This window comes from Odontomachus brunneus, unplaced genomic scaffold (genome assembly GCF_010583005.1).
Source record: "Odontomachus brunneus isolate Ranch 3 - 2012 unplaced genomic scaffold, Obru_v1 Obru_scaffold_026, whole genome shotgun sequence".
Classification (NCBI taxonomy): Eukaryota; Metazoa; Arthropoda; class Insecta; order Hymenoptera; family Formicidae; genus Odontomachus; species Odontomachus brunneus.
In genome coordinates this window covers 635766-653632 of record NW_022639476.1, presented here as the reverse complement: position 1 = coordinate 653632, position 17867 = coordinate 635766, and the positions used below count along the sequence as shown (strand labels likewise).

Genomic DNA, 17867 nt, shown 5'->3' with positions numbered 1-17867 from the left:
ATTCGATATTTATTTTATTGTTGTTGATATATATTTTATGTTGACAGTTTAAAAAAAGAGATGTGTCCCGCACTCTAGTAAAAATCTACTGCTTAATCAGCAAAATAAAAGATTTATTGCCGGCGAATATGTGCGAAAAAAGAAACACGATATAAGGTATCAAAATTATACCATCTGTGGGATCGACGGGATTTTGTCGCGCTACGAAAATATATCGAATGTTGCAAAGGGGAACGACGACCATGAAAAAAGAGATCAAACATTTTATTGCGGTTTCGACTGTCGTTTCCATCGGTGTCGTAAGATTACTTGACGTAGATTTCAGAGCAGCCCGTTCAAGAAACGCATTATCTCTCGTTCCTAGCTGAGGGTTGGTACATATATATATTCCCTCGCGCGTAAAACGTAACCGAAGCGGGATTAGTGCCGAGCTGATTCGGCTGAAAGTCGAGATTGACGTTAAAGGGAAGATCGTCGATATCGCGGATCGTCAACGCGAAGTTCCTTGAGCCTTTAAATTGTCTTTCAAGGAGTTTATTCGCTTAAACCAAAATATTTAAAATTATGCAAAAATTTTACATAACACTTATCGCAATGAAGCACATTCGTAGTTAAAGTTTCATGCGATTTATCTGCATCGTTCGTGAGGAATTTAATATTGAATATTTTGTAATTTTTTTGCACTTATAACCTCATTGAGGATATAATTTTGATGAGACAATGTCTCGATATGCGATATTGGTAAAACGCTATATATTAACGCTATATAACTATATACTTTTTCGCAATCTCCCCTTTCGTCGCCATATTTCATTTATCATTATCTAGCCGGCGTTTTACGAGTCAATCACCGAAACCGCGATAAAGGCGTCAACGTCACGGTGCGTGATCGCACTTACACACCTCCTCGTAAATACCGGTGCGAGACGTGCAGTTGCATAAGCGAAAGTCGATAACATTACGCGCACTGGTGGCCCCCTGGAAGCCGTAAAAAGGCTCTTCTCGTCGGGTAGCACGGCGATGAGAGATACGATCGTCCTTGAAACCTTTTTGCTCGGTCGTGTCGTTCACCCAGGTCAACTCCCACGCGTTCATACCATTTCGCTTTGACAGCTACCACCGCGACCAATCGTCTACAACCTGCTTCCGTGTTACGCGCACATTGTATGATATCTCGGAAAAGATCGCGCTATAAAAAACGACAGTGCAAATAGCGTTTCTTCCGCCCAAAATCGTTCAAGGATCATCACCGACTATTGCCGTCATTACTTCGGAACACGCAATTTTTGCGATATATGAAAAGTGATATTTTCAAGGATCCCACAGAGGTGTGTCGTGGAGGGAATAAGAGGGAGTTACTGAATGTGCGATTCATAAATATAAAATCAACTACTTACGACATTTGAAACACTTGTCCAACGCCAGATTATCAAGCGCATGATAGAACTCGAAGACTGATCGTCCCATCAGCTCCTCGGTGTTCCAGCCCAGGTATTCGACCAATCTGATCGCGACAACAGCAAAGTATTTTCGTTGTTACGGCATACACATAATACGCGAAACTTTCAACAATAAGCATCTATTTTGGTTGTTTACAAAATACGCCACGTGTATTTAAAATGCGATACGTCGGAGGAAAATTGTTCTCGAGTCACGTGTACGATAATGCGCGGATTATTTATCGCAAAATAACGATAAGACTGATAAGATGTTTAATCAATCTTGCTAAATCTTAGGCGCTAATATTATGCCGCATGGATAATCAATTTATGATCGCGATCCAACTGAAAAATTAAATTTTTGCATTGATCCGTGACAAAAGAGAATTGAGCGACGTTTGACATTGCAAGAAAATAATCGATAATCGAATTGCCGAGGACAAAGAAATCTAGCACATAGTTGCTCCAACTTCTTGGTAAGTTAACTGATAGTTATATGTATATCTTTGTCTAAGTTGAAGGAAAAACAAAGACAGATATATATCAGATATAATTATTCATCAGTTTACTAATCAAAAAGTTGGAACAACCGACCCATAGTCACGACGTCAGAACGTTATTAATCGGAGAGAAAGGAAAAGAAAAAAAAAGAAACACAAGATGCGATGGATAAAAGCGTTACGGTTCCACTTACTTTTCATCGGCGTAAGTAAACTTCATGCTGAGACTGTGCTTTGACAGAAAGGTATGGCGTCCCAGGGGTATCTCGATATTACTGGGGTGAGGTATAGGACTACCCACGAGCACCAAAGAAGTGTTTGTGTCGTGTTCCATAGATTCGTCCTTCTTTCCTTGCTCCTCGTTATCGATCTCCGTGGAGTTCGAGTTGGAGTCACGAATACTGGTCAATCTCCCGGTACAGTGTATCACCTGTGTGAACATTTCAAATGTGGACCACACACTTTAGATGTGGTTTTATACAAATTAACTCTCGTGGAGCGTCATGCCGCAAAGGATAGTATTTGCAATTGTTAATGTAATTATAAATGTTTATACACACCTTGTAAGACGCGCTCTTCAAGTTGACCTTCCTGCCCTTGTTCGTAAGGGTGCACTTAAGCCGCAGAAAAAAGCTGCAGACACGTTTCTCGTTATTCTCCGACAACTTTGAAGAGAGGCACTCGCGCAACTCATCATGGTCGCAGGGATGACTGTATTCGTAGACACTTTGACCCATCATGTCAATCTGCAAGCACACAAACGCAAATATGAAAACTTGTCGTTTCATTTTATACCACAGTTCGTTTAATTTTATTATTGAACCCGCGTAAAAAGAATACAACAGAGCTTTTTACTATAAATATCCAATTGTATTCATAATGACAAAACTGGTGTACGTACATTTAATTTAAACATTTTGCAAACTTTTTTCCACATGTTAGGGTATTTTATACGAGCTTATCTTGGAGATGCATGAGCGCGTAATTTTTATAAAAAAAAAAAAATTACAGATGTGAAATCATTGTTTCAAAAGATAAGATATATTAGAAGCAATTAAAGATGTAATTAAACTTTATCACAGTCTAGTCTTTGTCTGACAATAATAATACAATAATGGTACAATAATGATTCAGTTAGACGTACTTGTGACACTCCGAGATAATCGCTGACGTTCTCCGACAAGTAGACCATATTGCCGTCACTGGATAGTACTAGCATGAAACCGTTGAGGGCTTTCGGAAACAGTTCGTCCATCTCCGTGGACGATTCGGACTTGAAGCCGAACACCGAAGCTGGAACTTCCGTTAAAAGTCGCACAGTTTAGCCATCGCGACAGCATTGTATTAAACTAAATATCTAATTCTCATTTATTATAAGTGGCAATTAATAATAACTTCAATTTGATTTTTAAAAAAGAATGGCGCCATACAGTTAAGACACTTCTTATACTTCATACGATAATTTAATTTGATAAATACTTTGAAGCGAGCGTATGGCGATAAGAGAATCGCGGGGAAAATTTTTCTTAGTATCGTAAAGTTACTGTGGTCTTTCTTTCTCTTATCTAAATTGTCTGTAAAACTGTAGAGATTAAAATAAAGGAAAAAAAAATTACACTCAACGATATCTAGCAGTATCTGATTCTAAGTCGTTTTTAAATTGTTGAAGGTAAGACAATATATATTTCTCTTCGTTAGATAATCATAAAAATTCAAACAATTTTAATAAAACTGCAACAAAATATATCAGTTACATTTGCATAAAAATTATTTCATATATTGTAAAAAGTAACGCGCAGATTATATTGAAAATAAGTGAAAGAAAGAATCTAAGAAGTCGAAAAAAGTTGAAGAGAGTCTAAGGAACTCACTGGAATCTACAACGGCCCGGACTTTGAGGTAGGCAATCGCCAATCTCATGACGCTGGCCTTATCCAGATTCGCCGCCTGTTTCGGTGCGATTGGAAGAACGGCCGCCAGATCCGTGAAGATGTCGGTCTCTCTGCTACGTCTGCAGCGCGCTGCATCGCGAGACCTCTCCTTCCGTTTCTCGTTACTCCTGTAGCAATAAGAGGAGTCTCGTCAAGCCTCAAGCACGTTCAGCGTTGGTAAAATAAAACGGAATGAGCTCGCGCATTCCATTTTACGGAGTCTTTCTTTGCGAGAAATGATTTCGCGTACACATGTTAAGCATATAGATATCCCTCTTTAGAGAGCCCATCTACTTTTCTCGTCGACTGATTCACACCTGTGGACGAGAGAACTTCCAACCTCCGGCTATCTACCTCTTACACTTCTTTTCGCAAATAAACGCCCTGAAATATCTCGTAAGCGACAAGTGTCACGTCTGATGCACTATCTCACTACGACAAACAGTCCCTGTTTGTTGAAGGTCGTCGTTGCTAACCTGGTTCAATATTACGCCGCCAATTACACAAGGACGTACTAATCGCGCAACAATAGTGTGTGTAATTCAACAGCAACTCGATTTGAAAATGCAACATTGCTCGAATTGTGACGAATGCACGCATAATTAAGGGTAATTTCTGAAATGTGAAAGTGAATGAGTGAATGCATAACTGAGTAGGTAAATAGGTAAGTGAGTGAGTGAATGGGTAATTTCTGAAACGTGAAAGTGAGTGAATGTATAAGTGAGTAGGGGAGTAAGTAAGTGAGTGAGTGAGTGAATGTAAGAAAGAGAGGGAGAAAGAGAGATTAAAACTCATATGCAAGACCTATAGAATTCATTGCACAAATCTTGGATTCAATTTCATCAGACTTGTTCCGCTTGAAGAATCGTACTTTTCGCAATTAAAACATTAAAGCATCGCTAATTCTTGAAACGCAAAACAACCGAAGGTGCATTCGTTCGCCATTCAACGACAGTACTCTATCGTTGCTGAATGCAACCGGTGACTCGACTCAGAAGATGCATCTTTTTTCGGTCGTCTTCGACGACGGAAAACGTTAACGTTATCGCGAATAAGCCGTTATCGGTCGAATCGACCTTTGAACGGTTTCTAAATCGATCTGATCGCGTTTTCCCTCCTTTACCCTCCTTCCATCGCTATCGCGTCAAATCAGTAAAAGCCAAACCGATCGACGGATAATCCCACGGAATGTCCGACACAAACGACGAGTACCTTGAGGGAAAGGAGTAGGGGGTAATTCTGCCAGAGGATAGTTAGTGTAAGTTATCATAGAAGTGAAAAGACAAAGACATAAAATAGAAAAAAATTGCGCGAATACGACAAGTGGTAGGACATGATCCACACTGACAAAAAAGTTTGGTATTTGTAACCGTCACATGTATATATTATATATATATATATAGAGATATCTATACATGTATAAAGTAAAATGTCTGTATGAACTTTCCTATTAACTCATAAACTCTTTGATCCATCCGGACCAAATTTTGTATAGTTACTCTCTGCAACGCTACGGAAAATGCAGGCTACGTGAAATCTGAACATCCCTTTCTCTGATTTCGTTTTTTTAATACTTTGTGGTAATTTAAGTTTAGATGTAAGAAGTTCGGGCAACGCTGGGTAGTGTGAGCTAGTTATTATAATAAATTATGTTCAAGAAAACGATATTTTTATTAAATTCTACTATAATGTCGATGATAATAATCTCACACGTATACAACCACTATCATTTTTGTGTCGGAACAACTAAAAACTTTGGTTGGGCGAAAAATAATTATAATTTTAATTAAGATGAGCCATTTCGTTTTTCCTCTCAGGGCACGTAGACTTACAGATAATCCTCGAGAAGCTGCTCGTCCTCCGCGTACCCGTAGTACCAATTATCGTTATTGTTACAGTCCGTATGAAAGTTCTCGTGCATGCACGGCGGCAAGAGCGGCGCGCCGTGATCGTACGAGGTGTCGTAAAGGGGACAGCGATCGCTCGCCGGGCATTGCAGCCAGCGTTCCTCGCTGCAGAAATTGAACAGTTCCGGACAGTTGTTGCAGAACCAATCGCCCGGAGCCGGATCATCGTGTCCTAGATTATCTCGCCCCAGTTCGCGAATGTTCAGCTCGCGGGCCGCCGCGGCGCAGGATCGCGGGTCACCGAGTCTCAGGTCGCACGTTGCCCGTTGATCATAAAAGCCCGGATGGGGCGCGCAAAGTCGCAGTGGCTCGACCAACCCACCGGGGCACAGCACTCCGCAAGTCGGCAGGTCGTTCGATTCAAGAGTTCGCGGCGTAGCGTTCTCCAAATCGTTCGCTGCTACCTGACAAGCTCGTGGCAGATCAGCAAAGCCCAAGTCGCCAGGGTCTAAATAACGAGATCGCGGATAATAAGGATCCAACAGATCGCTTCCCGAGCTCACATCGAGTCGCTCGCGGCGATCCTGTCGCGACTGACTGTCCATCCTCGGTGCGCCTTGGCCATATCTCGGCTTCCTCGAGTAAATCGCACGGCCGCTATTACCAGTCGGGGGTGGCGGCGGCTTGCTGTTGTCCGCCGAGTCGAAGTACATCGCGAGATCCTCTACGTCCACAGGCCCCATCAGCAGTTGGGGACAGTTCCTCCAGGGCGATGCGCTCGATGTCGCGCAGGTCTCCAACTGCGGACCGACCGACGGTTGGCCGTCGTCGCGAAACAACGCTTGCTCCATGACCAGGGCGACGTTGTTGCACGACGCTGGTGCGATATTACGAGTTACGTTGCAACTAGCCGGGAACGACGGGCTGTACGGGAGTCTCGTCGGGGTCCAACGAGACGTCTCGATATCGCGAGCCCGCGCTCTGGCATTATCGCGAGCGGAGTGTGACGTAACGCTGGAAGAGGGTGCGGCGTCAGCCGAGATGTTCACGTGGCCGGGCCGCATCACGGCCGCGGGATCGTAAAGCGGCAACGGGGAGGCTAACTTGGGCGAATCAGACAAATCGATCTGCTGTCGCGAGGAGACGGGCCGCGCCGTCGTGTGACGTTGCTCCTCGAAATCCGCGTAACCCGACGCCTCGCCGATCCAATTGTGCGAATTGGTGCAACGACCCTGCTGCTGACGTCCGAGGATGATACCTCCTCCCTCTTCACCGCCTCCTTCTGCTCGAGCTTTCACCTCCCTGTCACCTCCCTCTTCTTCCCTTGTTTCCTGCAGGCGCGCGTTCATCGTCCGGGCTCTTCGTTCTCGCCGCGGACTTTAGCGGATCGTTAAAAAAGACTCGTCGTCCTAATTATTCGAACTGGCCCGCGGCGATTTTTCATGTTTCGTTTCCACTCCCTTCGCGACCGGTTTCCACGTGTCACACGGTTGCCGAATACCTCGCGCTCTTTTATCACCACGATTTCGCGCCGGACCCTCTGCCACTCTCCTCCGGAGTCGTTCTCTCGTCTTCTGTGCGAGAAAAGCGAGGAGTGAAGAAGAAGAGTTCCCCCTACTATCAATTTTGTCTCTTCTCTTTTCTTTTACTTCGTCTCTCATTAAAAACTTGCCTCAGTCAAGTCTATTCCGAGTGTCGCGCGACCTTCGGGAATTACACGTGAGAATCATGCGGACAAGTGAGACGTAACTATAATTTCACTTTACAAGCGGAGTACGCGATCGTCCATCTCCTCGTCTGTTTGTTTATTCGTCTCCGTCTCTTGTTTCCTTTACCCACCGCCCCTCTTCACGCTCGTTCCACGTGCCCTACGTCCATTAACAATTCTAATCCCCCGATAAATAAGCCTCTCCCGTCGCGCGATTCCTCTCACCGTCTCGCACCTTCCTCTGCACCTTCCTCGCACCTGCCTCTTCGCCGCTTTCCACGCCGTCTTTTCCACCCCTCTCCTCCTACGAAAGCCCCGATGCTTTTTCGATACTCACGTCGTGGCGCTTAGTCTCTCGGTGCACCTCACTATTCACTCTCACCTGCCTTCACCTCAACTTCTTTAAACTCTCCCCTCCTCCAACAGTCTTTCACGGTAGCCGGCTCCTCTTTTATTATCTCCCTCGCCGTCTTATCTGTCCTATTGTGTCTCTTTTTTTTTCACCAAGCACTGTTCCGAGTGATCGAACATTACGATCGCCAGCGAGAATGGTCGAACGTAGTCGATCCTGTTCACCGCTTCGTCAAGATCAATCCTGAAGAGTGTCGTCATCTGCACATCTTTCACATGATCCCTTCGATCCGACTTTTTCAACCTACCTCCACGGTTCGCGCGATACTAAAGCCGGTAGTGTCGTGATACACCACCTGCAGTATGCTGGACGCTTTGGACGACTGTTATCTTGCTCGTCGATAACGATACACTCTATCATCGACATCACGTGCAACATAATAAAATTCCCGGGCGCAAGATTGCGCCATTTCGGCTTTTTCGGTCGATCTCATTCTCTGACATTTGATAGCACCGACTCGCCGTGTTGCGTGGTAATACTTCGAATCTCTGTCTCTTTGCGTTTTGTTTTACAAGTTCTTAATACAACCATTGCGCAGGAAGGAGTTAAGAGTCAATTTTAATTATCCCGAGTCGAAATAAAATTTTTCTCACACTGAGAGAAAATAGTGGGAAATTTATTTGCGAGGTTAAAGCTTATTTCTGTGAGATAAAGTTCACTTCTGGGAAATAGAGTTTATTTCTGTGAATAAACTTTATATCTCACGAATGAATTTTCAAGTATTTTTTATTTCAGCGTGCGCGGAATATTCATACAAGCAAAAGGGTGGATATCGTGTTTCCTCCCGGTAATTAATCTCCAGTATAAAAGGAAATAACAAATCGCCATGCAATTCGCCAGAAAATTGCATAATTAGCGTAGAGACCGCGCAATTCGTGGAACACACGCGATGATGCTGATTTCTGATTCGCATTGAGGAGACGCCGATGAGGAAACGAAGCAAAAAACAGCGCAATTAGTATACGTTCACATTCAGAGCAACACGTAAACAGTTCTCGGCTTTTGTATCTATCACGGGAATAAAACGCGCGCGCATTTATCTCCCGCTGATGTTCGCATTTTTTCTATCACCGTTTATAACGGATTTGCGAAAAGTCGGACACTCACATAATCTTTCCTGCAAAACGTCCTGTTATCATTCATACATGCTCTTTAAAACACACATATACACACGCTAATTTCGTCGAATTATCAATTAAATAATAAATCTAATCTTCGGAACAAATAAATCGATATATAATTTATCTGCTTTCTTCATTCTTTACGGTCATGTTTGTTTAGTAATTTTCCGGTAATTCGAACGCTTAGTGGGCCGACCATGATCCCAAACCGTTCCTATCGCAAAAGATAACGCGGTCCTCAGTAAAAGCCTTCACACACACTTTCCGTAACAGTAACCGTAAGACGTAACGTAAGAATTTACCAATCACGTTGAGAATCGTCGAAACATAAGGTCGCCATTTTTGTGAATACTCCATCGTAATTGATCAATTCTTACGTTACGTTTTACGGTTACTGTTACGGAAAGTGTGTGTGAAGGCCTTAAGTATCACGCTCAGTCCGAATAAAAGGCATCATTGTATTACGTATAGCAAATAACGCATCACTGTTTCCGCGTCCATCATTTTTCTGCCGAGTTAAATTGCATTCATTTATCAGATTTCTGATAAATGTCCAATGAATCTTAATCCGATGAATTCAATTGAGATTTATTAATATCTGATAAATTTAGTTCCCACCTTCGATTGGCTTCCAGTGCATCCAATTTTTAAGCGCAATTAAGTGCAGATCACCAGTGATCATCACAGTATTTTCAACGTGTTTACGATATCAAATAAATAAGGATCAGTGCATTTTTCTTCCGAAATTTTCATAGACATACAACGATCAACGTTTAGGGAACGATATTCGTCGCGACGTCTTGGGAAAATGCGAAAATTTAGGTATCGCATTTAAGCGAGGCACAAAAATTCGGTGGAACAAGGTTTCAGGTGGAACACAATGGGGACAAAAGGTGAGCGGATATTTTCCTAGACCGTGATTATCTTCAGTATTCAATTCAACGTACAACATTTCTCTTCTTGTTTAGTGAGCAACCGCATCCGTTGAAAGAATATGTTGTAAATAATATTCGGAAGAAAAATTTTTCTATCGGAAATCGAACGCGTTCTGACGTTTATCCGAGGTAAAAATGTTGCACATTCTCTCCTCTCCCTCAACTGTATATCTGACTTCGCTCAGCGTACTGTAGACTTTTTCGAGCGATTCTTATTGACCACAATTGGGCGCTGCGCCATTAATTTATATTCACGAAAAAAAAAAGAAAGAGCGAACGTTAATTCCCCGCATACCGCGAGTTCAAAGTGATTTGGGAAAGGAACTTTCCAGAAGGCCACTGTCCGCGCCTCATATGTAACCGTCGCTGTGTATACACAGAACGTCCCACTTCCACCGCATCACTTCTTAAAATGACGAAATCTTCGATAATTCGGAGTCAAGATTCTATGATAACTAAGAATTCGAAACTTTGATCCCGGATTGTCGAAGGTCTCGTCATGGAGAAAAGATCCCATAAAGTTTTCTCCGTGAAAATATCGCAATAGCTGATCATTCGTGAGTAACTTCAACTCTGAGCGATATATATAACCATACAATTGATTAAATTGGAAACCCGTTCAAATGTACGAAATTAACGAAGAATTTTAACCTGTACTTTCCTCTTTGAAACTCGTCAATCCGTCAAAAATCCTTTATTTTTTATTGCTTAATTATTCGAGAAATATGTCGCTTCTCTTCGAGGACAAATGGAGTCGCGACAGATTCTAAAAGAAAGAATGATGCGGTTGAAACGAGACACCCTGCAACTGCACACACACACATTCATACGTGCCACGCATCGTCAGCGAGATATCTCTAACCAGTAGCAGAGAGAGCTCCCTTCACTTATCACGGAGTACACAGAGGAATAAATGTCACTGTCGACCCTCTAATTGACATAATAATCTCTATTCTCCTCTCGTCCCGCTTCCCAACTCCTCATCCTCCTCCTCTTAGTCTCTATCGATCATTCGATGAAATGAACGATCGGTTTTTTTGCTTGTACAAATTGTGAAATACCCTAAGTAGGAATTTACTACTGGCATCAAAGTGGCCCAGTACCGATTTATGGTAAACATTACTGGCATAATACCAGATGCCAGTACGAGTTTAGTATTGGTATGATACTGGGGTGATAAAAAAGTATCGGAAAACAGTATTGTCACTGTACCAAAAATCAGTACTGTACCAGTATAAAAAAAGTATTGATTCCTAGCACTGGGGAAGTACCTAATTCCCAGTACTGGGCCAGTATCGATTCCTAATAATTTTTATTATTTGTACAATTGTTAATATCACAACTATATAGTATGGAAAAGAAAGATCAGACCATGGCCGGGAAGGGGGCTACCTCTCTCGTATCTATACAGGTCTATTTTTAATAATCAGCGACGGTTGGAATCGAACTCGAGTCTTCCGCTTGTCAGGCAATCGTTCTTACCACTGAGCTATCTAGATTTCGCGTTAAGGCCAAATCACACTAACGATTAGTGATAGATGATTGACGATTGAAGATTGGAACTTGACCAATTGGAACAAAGCAAGCCAAGGCTGAAGCTTGTTGATTCGTTAAAATCTAATCTTTAATTGTCAATCGTCAATCGCCAATCGTTAGTGTGATTTAGCCTTTATACTGAGAGAAAAGACTGGTAACTATAACAAACTGCATTTAGTTACAGAAATTCATTGAATCCTTAGTAACTAATACTAAATATGATAATAATTACCAAATATTTAATAGATCGGAAGTATGACGTAATTGCATTCACAGTAACATCAATTAAATAATTCAGTAATAGTTACTTAATGTTAAATATTTAATATAAAATATATTACAGTTATGAGCAGATATTTGATAATTGTTATAAAATTGTTATATCCTATGTAATAAAAAATTCAGTAGGTACGAGTTCTATTTTGTTACCAGTATAAGTATGTTTTGTTGCAGCACAACGAAAAATTCATTCATTTGCAGCTATTACATCGTTTCAATATCTATTATTACAGATAGTTGGTTGAACCTATCAAAAATTTTGTAACTATTACAAAATCGCTTATTTTGCTCAACTATTCAATAAGTTTTATTTACCAAATATATTCTGGAAGCAAATAAATTTTACTTCTGTCAAATAAATAATTTATTTTACAGAACTAAATTAATTAATAAGTATTGCCATAGCTTTGGCCCGCTATATTTACGTCTACCATTTAGTAATAGTAACCAAATTTTGATAATATTTACTAAATTCTTCTCTCAGTGTACTTTTCGGTAACGCCCCACAGTATACGTACGGTACGACTACCCAGTAGCTAATCTTAGTACGGAGCCAGTATCAATAAAACAGCTTTTTATATTAGGCCCAATACTGAGCCAGTACCAAAATCGGACATCCACTTTTCGATATCGACCCAGTATCGGGCCATTTTTCCGTACTGACGAAACGTATACGATTCCTACTTGGGACATCACACGTACGTGTGTCAGATCAATCGAATAAAGAACGCCCGGCTCTATACCCTATAAAATTAAATATAAAATTGTCCTCGGTTTCTCTACACGTCACAGATGTACTTTCCACACAAGGGAAAACCCACACATGCGGGAACCGCGAAGTTACTGTAAACTAAACAGAAGAGAAAAATGAGACGACAAGGAAAAGTCGGTTTGGCTTATGCAATTTGTAGGCTACGTGACAGAAAGTCACGCATAAAATGAGGAACAAAATAATCATCATTACTTCGCGATATGCATTATATCTCGCTACGTAACGCGATAATTCGTCATGTAAACGAGACGTTTTTGTAGCAATTACAATTAAGTTATCACGCGTGTGGACGTGCCGAAGAAGCACGCGTCGTCTTCGTTGATCTTGTCTCGTCGTTACACGGACAATGATTATCGCATGACCCCACTGAGGCTCTTGATTTTCACGTAATTTCACAGTTTCCAAATAGCGAAAAGGTTATTTTCGCGCGTGCCACGCCAAGAACATTTGCGGTTCCCCACGCGGGGAATTCTTTCGGCTGATAAAAGCCTTCTGGATGGATGGCTCATGTGATTTCTCGATAAAAACTCTCTTGTAACACTCAATGTGTCGTACCGCACGGATGTCTGTATTAGCATTCACGTATACCATTACGGATGAAATCCGAAATTTATGGAATGCACACTGAGAAAACAAGTACTTGAGAATTTATTTGCGAAGCATAAAGTTTATTTATGTGAATAAATATTTCGCAGAACGTGACATTCCACAAATTTACAAAGCTACAAAATCAATTATCTCGTCGAGGAATCGGTAGGAAATAATACGGAATCATTGTCATTTGTAACTTATTTAGATGCGACACTTTAACCGAGTGATTGGTTAACTTAATTAACTTAAATAATTACTATTTTTTAGTGAATTAATTCCCGAATTAATTAAAGCTGAAATTAATGAGACATCAGATGCAAGGTACGGATGATGATTAAGCATTCTTAGAACTCTAAACGTACGCAGTTGTGAAGAAAGACTACGCGACTACAATTTCTGTTCTGCGAGCAGAATTGCGAAGCAGATCTAAAGCACACATAAATAAAAAAAAGATAGATCTCTTCGTGTTGAATTACACGTTGGATTAATGATGTCATCGGTACCGTCTGTTCGCACGATAAAGAATTGACGCCGTTCCGAAATGTTTACGATGATGATTATGTCGAGTCTTTAGTTCTAGGTTTTATGATTATAGCCATACCATAATCATGACACCATTGTGCTCATTTCATGATATGAGATACGAATTATCAAAGTCTACTGATCACTTCTGTCTCGACAATAATATGTTTTCAACAGCTTAGACGTATAAAATTTTATCAAAAAAGTCAAGGAACAGTTTTTATACTACTATATCTTTTTCATGTTTTCTAATAACTCTTATGACGATTTTCTATTTACTTTCAGATATCAATTAATAATTAGACATCAAACTCTAATTGTATAACTAAGTTCGAAATTTACATATTTTTAATTATACAGACTTTTCCTTGGTTTATCTGAAACGTATTCTTGACGTTTATATAGTTTTGTCTTTTTCGAAGTAAACTCCAAAGAATGACCGATTCGTCCTTAGTTTCTTATATAACACTGAGTAATGATATACTGTGGAATATTGGCTGTCGGGATCGTGCGGACACTGGTAAATGCGGCGCAATCGCGTGCACGCGAATTAAGCACGGGAAGGGAAAGAGAAATCGAATTGAAAAAAGGCCGACAACGCCACGGCGCCACCGATAATATTCATGAATATTCGAGAGAACATCGATCCGCGTTACATTTGGGGACTGGAATTATTATTATTACACACCACGACATTAACAACCGTTTGCATGCCAGCGACAACATGCTGCTGGAAGCATATCACAGGAACAGAATGAAAGAAAAAGAAAAGCTCCTTCGCGGAGACTCGTTAATAATATATGCATCGACTGTGTGCCTAATAAAATGTCAATGCATATATATCCTTTCATTGATTTGATGTTTATATTCGCAAAAAAAACTGGATTACCAAAATCGTTCTCAAGTGAATTTCAAGAAACAAAACAAAAACAATATAAAGCTAAGAAATAATGTACACTATAATATCACATACACATACAAGTGCCATCATGTAACTAACTTAGAAACGAGCAGAGACGATAAGAAAAACAGCGAAATCGACTCTAGTGAAGTAAAACATCCTTCAACTGATCGTCACGACGTAAAAAGGAAATTTACAAGACTGGAGAAACTCCAGTGTCATGAATAGTTTCAAAATCAAATCAAAAGCAAAACAATCCAAGGATAACGCCGATATAACCTGAGGCATTTCGCCGTTTCAGTGACGTGAATCTAAGCCGAAAACGAAGCGAGAGAGTTTCATGAATATTAGTTTGGTGTCCCATTTAAAACGACTGGTTAATGAAGAGAGAGAGAGAGAGAGAGAGAGAGAGAGAAATAGAATGAGATAACGATAAAGACGCCGATAAAATGCACGCACGAAAGAGCGAAGAAGAGAGAACACGGTATCACGTGGCGCTAGAGCGAGACGGTGATAGTGAGCGAGAGGAAACGAATAAGACGGAAAACCGCAATTAGAGAGAAACGATGCGACGACGGTCCCGTAAGTATACGCGACTTCAAAGCGGAGCGATTGCGTCAAGCGCGCGCGCGCCCGTCGCTCTCTCTCTCTCTCTCTCTCTCTCTCTCTTTACCTACCTATTGGTCTCTCTTTCTCTCGCTCGATCTTTCGCTCGCTCTCTTTCCTTCATACTAACACTCGCTATCATTCTCTCTCGGTAGCTGTGCCTCCACGCTTCGTTCATTTCACGTTATACGAACGATATAATTATGAATTGAACGCCGACGACGTGAAGAGAATCTGTCGCGTGAACGTCGACGTCGCGACGAACGAATCCATACGGGCTGCGTTCCGAATAAAGGCGTCTTCATTCACTCACCTCCTTTTCTCCTTGTGCTTTTTCTCCTTCCTGTGGATGTCCATGACGACACGCCGACGACGATGACGACGACGACGACGATGGACGACACGACGTCGGATCAACGTATAAAGCACTCGAATGCGCACTGCACCTTCAACGCACAGAACCAGGACACTCTCGGTCACTGCCAAGGAACGTATCCGCGGTGTGCGTTCTCTCTTTCTCTGTCTTTCTTTCACACGCGAAAGCTTCGCTCTCTCTTTTCAAACGGCTTTGCCGCGAAAGTCACTACCTGCCGTCTCTGTCTCGTTCTCTATCAGTCTCCGCCGGTGCAGGTTATCGAGATCGATGCGCGACGCGTGTCACTGTCGAACGCGCTGCATCACGGCGAAGAGGACAACGCCGCATTCCACGAAGCACACTGGTCTTTCGTGCAACGATAGATTCATGATGTGTCTGTGTGTGTGAGCTGTGGATAAATGGACGATGATGAACGCAACGAAGGAGTGTGTCGAAACTGCTCGCTACTGTCGCGGGTGGCTACTGATGGTGGCACTGTTATTATGTATTACGAGTGACGACCCGCGACGATGACATACGCTGCTATCAAAGTAGAAGTACTACACACCATCGCGAATTAAATCTAAAGGGAGGGAGAGCGACAGCGACGTCACGTGGCGTCCATGTTGAACGTCATGCCATCTGACAATCATCGCCGAAAACTATGCGAAGAAGTTGCAAAGCGCGGAAAATTCAAATCGAACGCGTCCCATCAAACCCTCCGAGTCCTGTGTCGGATTATAAGCCGGTGTTAATAGTTATTACTTATCTTAAGTGAGATTGTCCGACAATGAATAGTGCGCTAAACATTGTGATTAGAGGATTACAAAGTAGATGTTATAATTCAACAAATCAACTAATTTCCACCTTATTAGCTCGCTTGATCATACGTTGATCTCCAATTCAATATATAGCCTGACATGGGCTTGATAGGCTTCAAACTTTTCTTTATACACAAAATTAATAAGGTTACTATGTGACTGAAACGTGGCAGAACGCCATGAATATTTGATTTCAATCCGCGGTCGATACATACACTGAGAAAAAAATACTTCAAAATTTACGTGCAAATGGGTAGAATATACAGAGCTTATTTCTGCGAAATAAATGTTAGTTCCACGAATAAATTTTCAAATATCTTTTTCTTAGTTTCGAAACACGAAAGTCGCAGATGTGCTATGCGTCGCCCCTAATAGCAACAAGATCTTGTAAGGATATCCTGAAGACTTATGCAGATATTTAGAAGTCCTCAGAATGTTTTTAGGATATTCTGAGGACTTATGCGGACATTTCGCAATCCTCTGGACATCTTGGATATCTTATGCTGTGTGGGGCTCTATCAGAATACTTACATATTCTTCTAACGACGGCTTAAAGGCAAGTAAAACGCGGACGAATGACATTTCGCCCAGCATCTTCGACGTCTCACCGAATATTCACTCTCTGCAATGACGGAAGTCCCACTTTCCCCAGCCAAACACAGATTATCCCAGAATATTCCGAAAAATACTAGAAATCATGCTACAAGAATATTCTAAAATAAATATTCTAATATTGTTATAGGAATATGAATCTTCTCAGTAATGGTACTTGGAATATTCGCAATTGAATAATGTATTCTGTATGGAATATTACCCGAATGTGATTTTTGAAATATTAAAAAATCTTGTATATTGGAATATTCGGAAAATAATCTGGTAAGCATATGTGGTACGGAATACACCCATTTTCATATATTGAAAAGTTTGAAGGAGCTAATTGAAAATTTTTACTCTGTACCAAATTCAATACCTTGGTTGCTTCCCAACAAAAGACCCAAGTCCACATCATTCTATCTTTGTTCCACATTTAGTGAGTAACAAAGATAGGATGATACTTGTGTTGACTTGTGTCTCTTGTTGGAAAGCAACCATTAATAAAGAATACTTCGAAAGCGAATAAGCGCTCAAAGCGAACATACCATTATGATAGTCATTCTCATCAGTTAATAGCAAGTGGCTCAATAGGTAAGGCGAGTTCCTTCAAAAGAACTTAAAGGTTTCAGGTTCGAGTCCACTGGAGTCAAGCGATTTTTTCCAAGCAAATTATAAATGGAATTAATTAAATGGCACACTATTATAAAAAGATTGCAATAACTAGAGCACATTAGCAACCACAACAAATATTCTAGAATTTAAAGATCTTCCTTTTTATTTAATAACTTTTCTAACAAACTTTTTTCCGGTGTAGAATATTCCTCGATCAAAAATTAATCATGCATAGAATATTCTATGAATATATGTGGGAATATTCCCGAAGATTATTATTAGAATATAGATAAGATAGTATCCTTTTGAAAACATAAGAATTTTCCCAGAATATTTATCTTTTTAAAAGAACTTTCTATTCTAAGAACGAATATTCAAATCTTCC

The 17867-nt window shown here is 41.0% G+C and overlaps 1 protein-coding gene across 2 annotated transcripts in view; it reads right to left on the bottom strand.

Annotated features, from left to right (window-relative positions):
• LOC116842613 (protein similar) overlaps window positions 1-15995 on the bottom strand; it is a 44940-nt gene extending 28945 nt beyond the window's left edge. Inside the window, exons 1-6 of one of the 2 annotated variants that reach the window (XM_032812043.1) lie at window positions 15414-15995; window positions 3811-3998; window positions 3084-3238; window positions 2500-2685; window positions 2134-2369; window positions 1398-1504 (exon numbers count right to left, since the gene is read on the bottom strand). In XM_032812043.1, coding sequence (XP_032667934.1) covers window positions 1398-1504; window positions 2134-2369; window positions 2500-2685; window positions 3084-3238; window positions 3811-3998; window positions 15414-15457 — 916 coding nt within the window. In that variant the 5' untranslated portion in view covers window positions 15458-15995. Of the gene's footprint in view, window positions 1-1397; window positions 1505-2133; window positions 2370-2499; window positions 2686-3083; window positions 3239-3810; window positions 3999-5702; window positions 7067-15413 lie in introns of those variants that run through there. The other variant, XM_032812042.1, reaches the window with a different exon arrangement.
• Between the last annotated feature and the right edge of the window lie 1872 nt (window positions 15996-17867).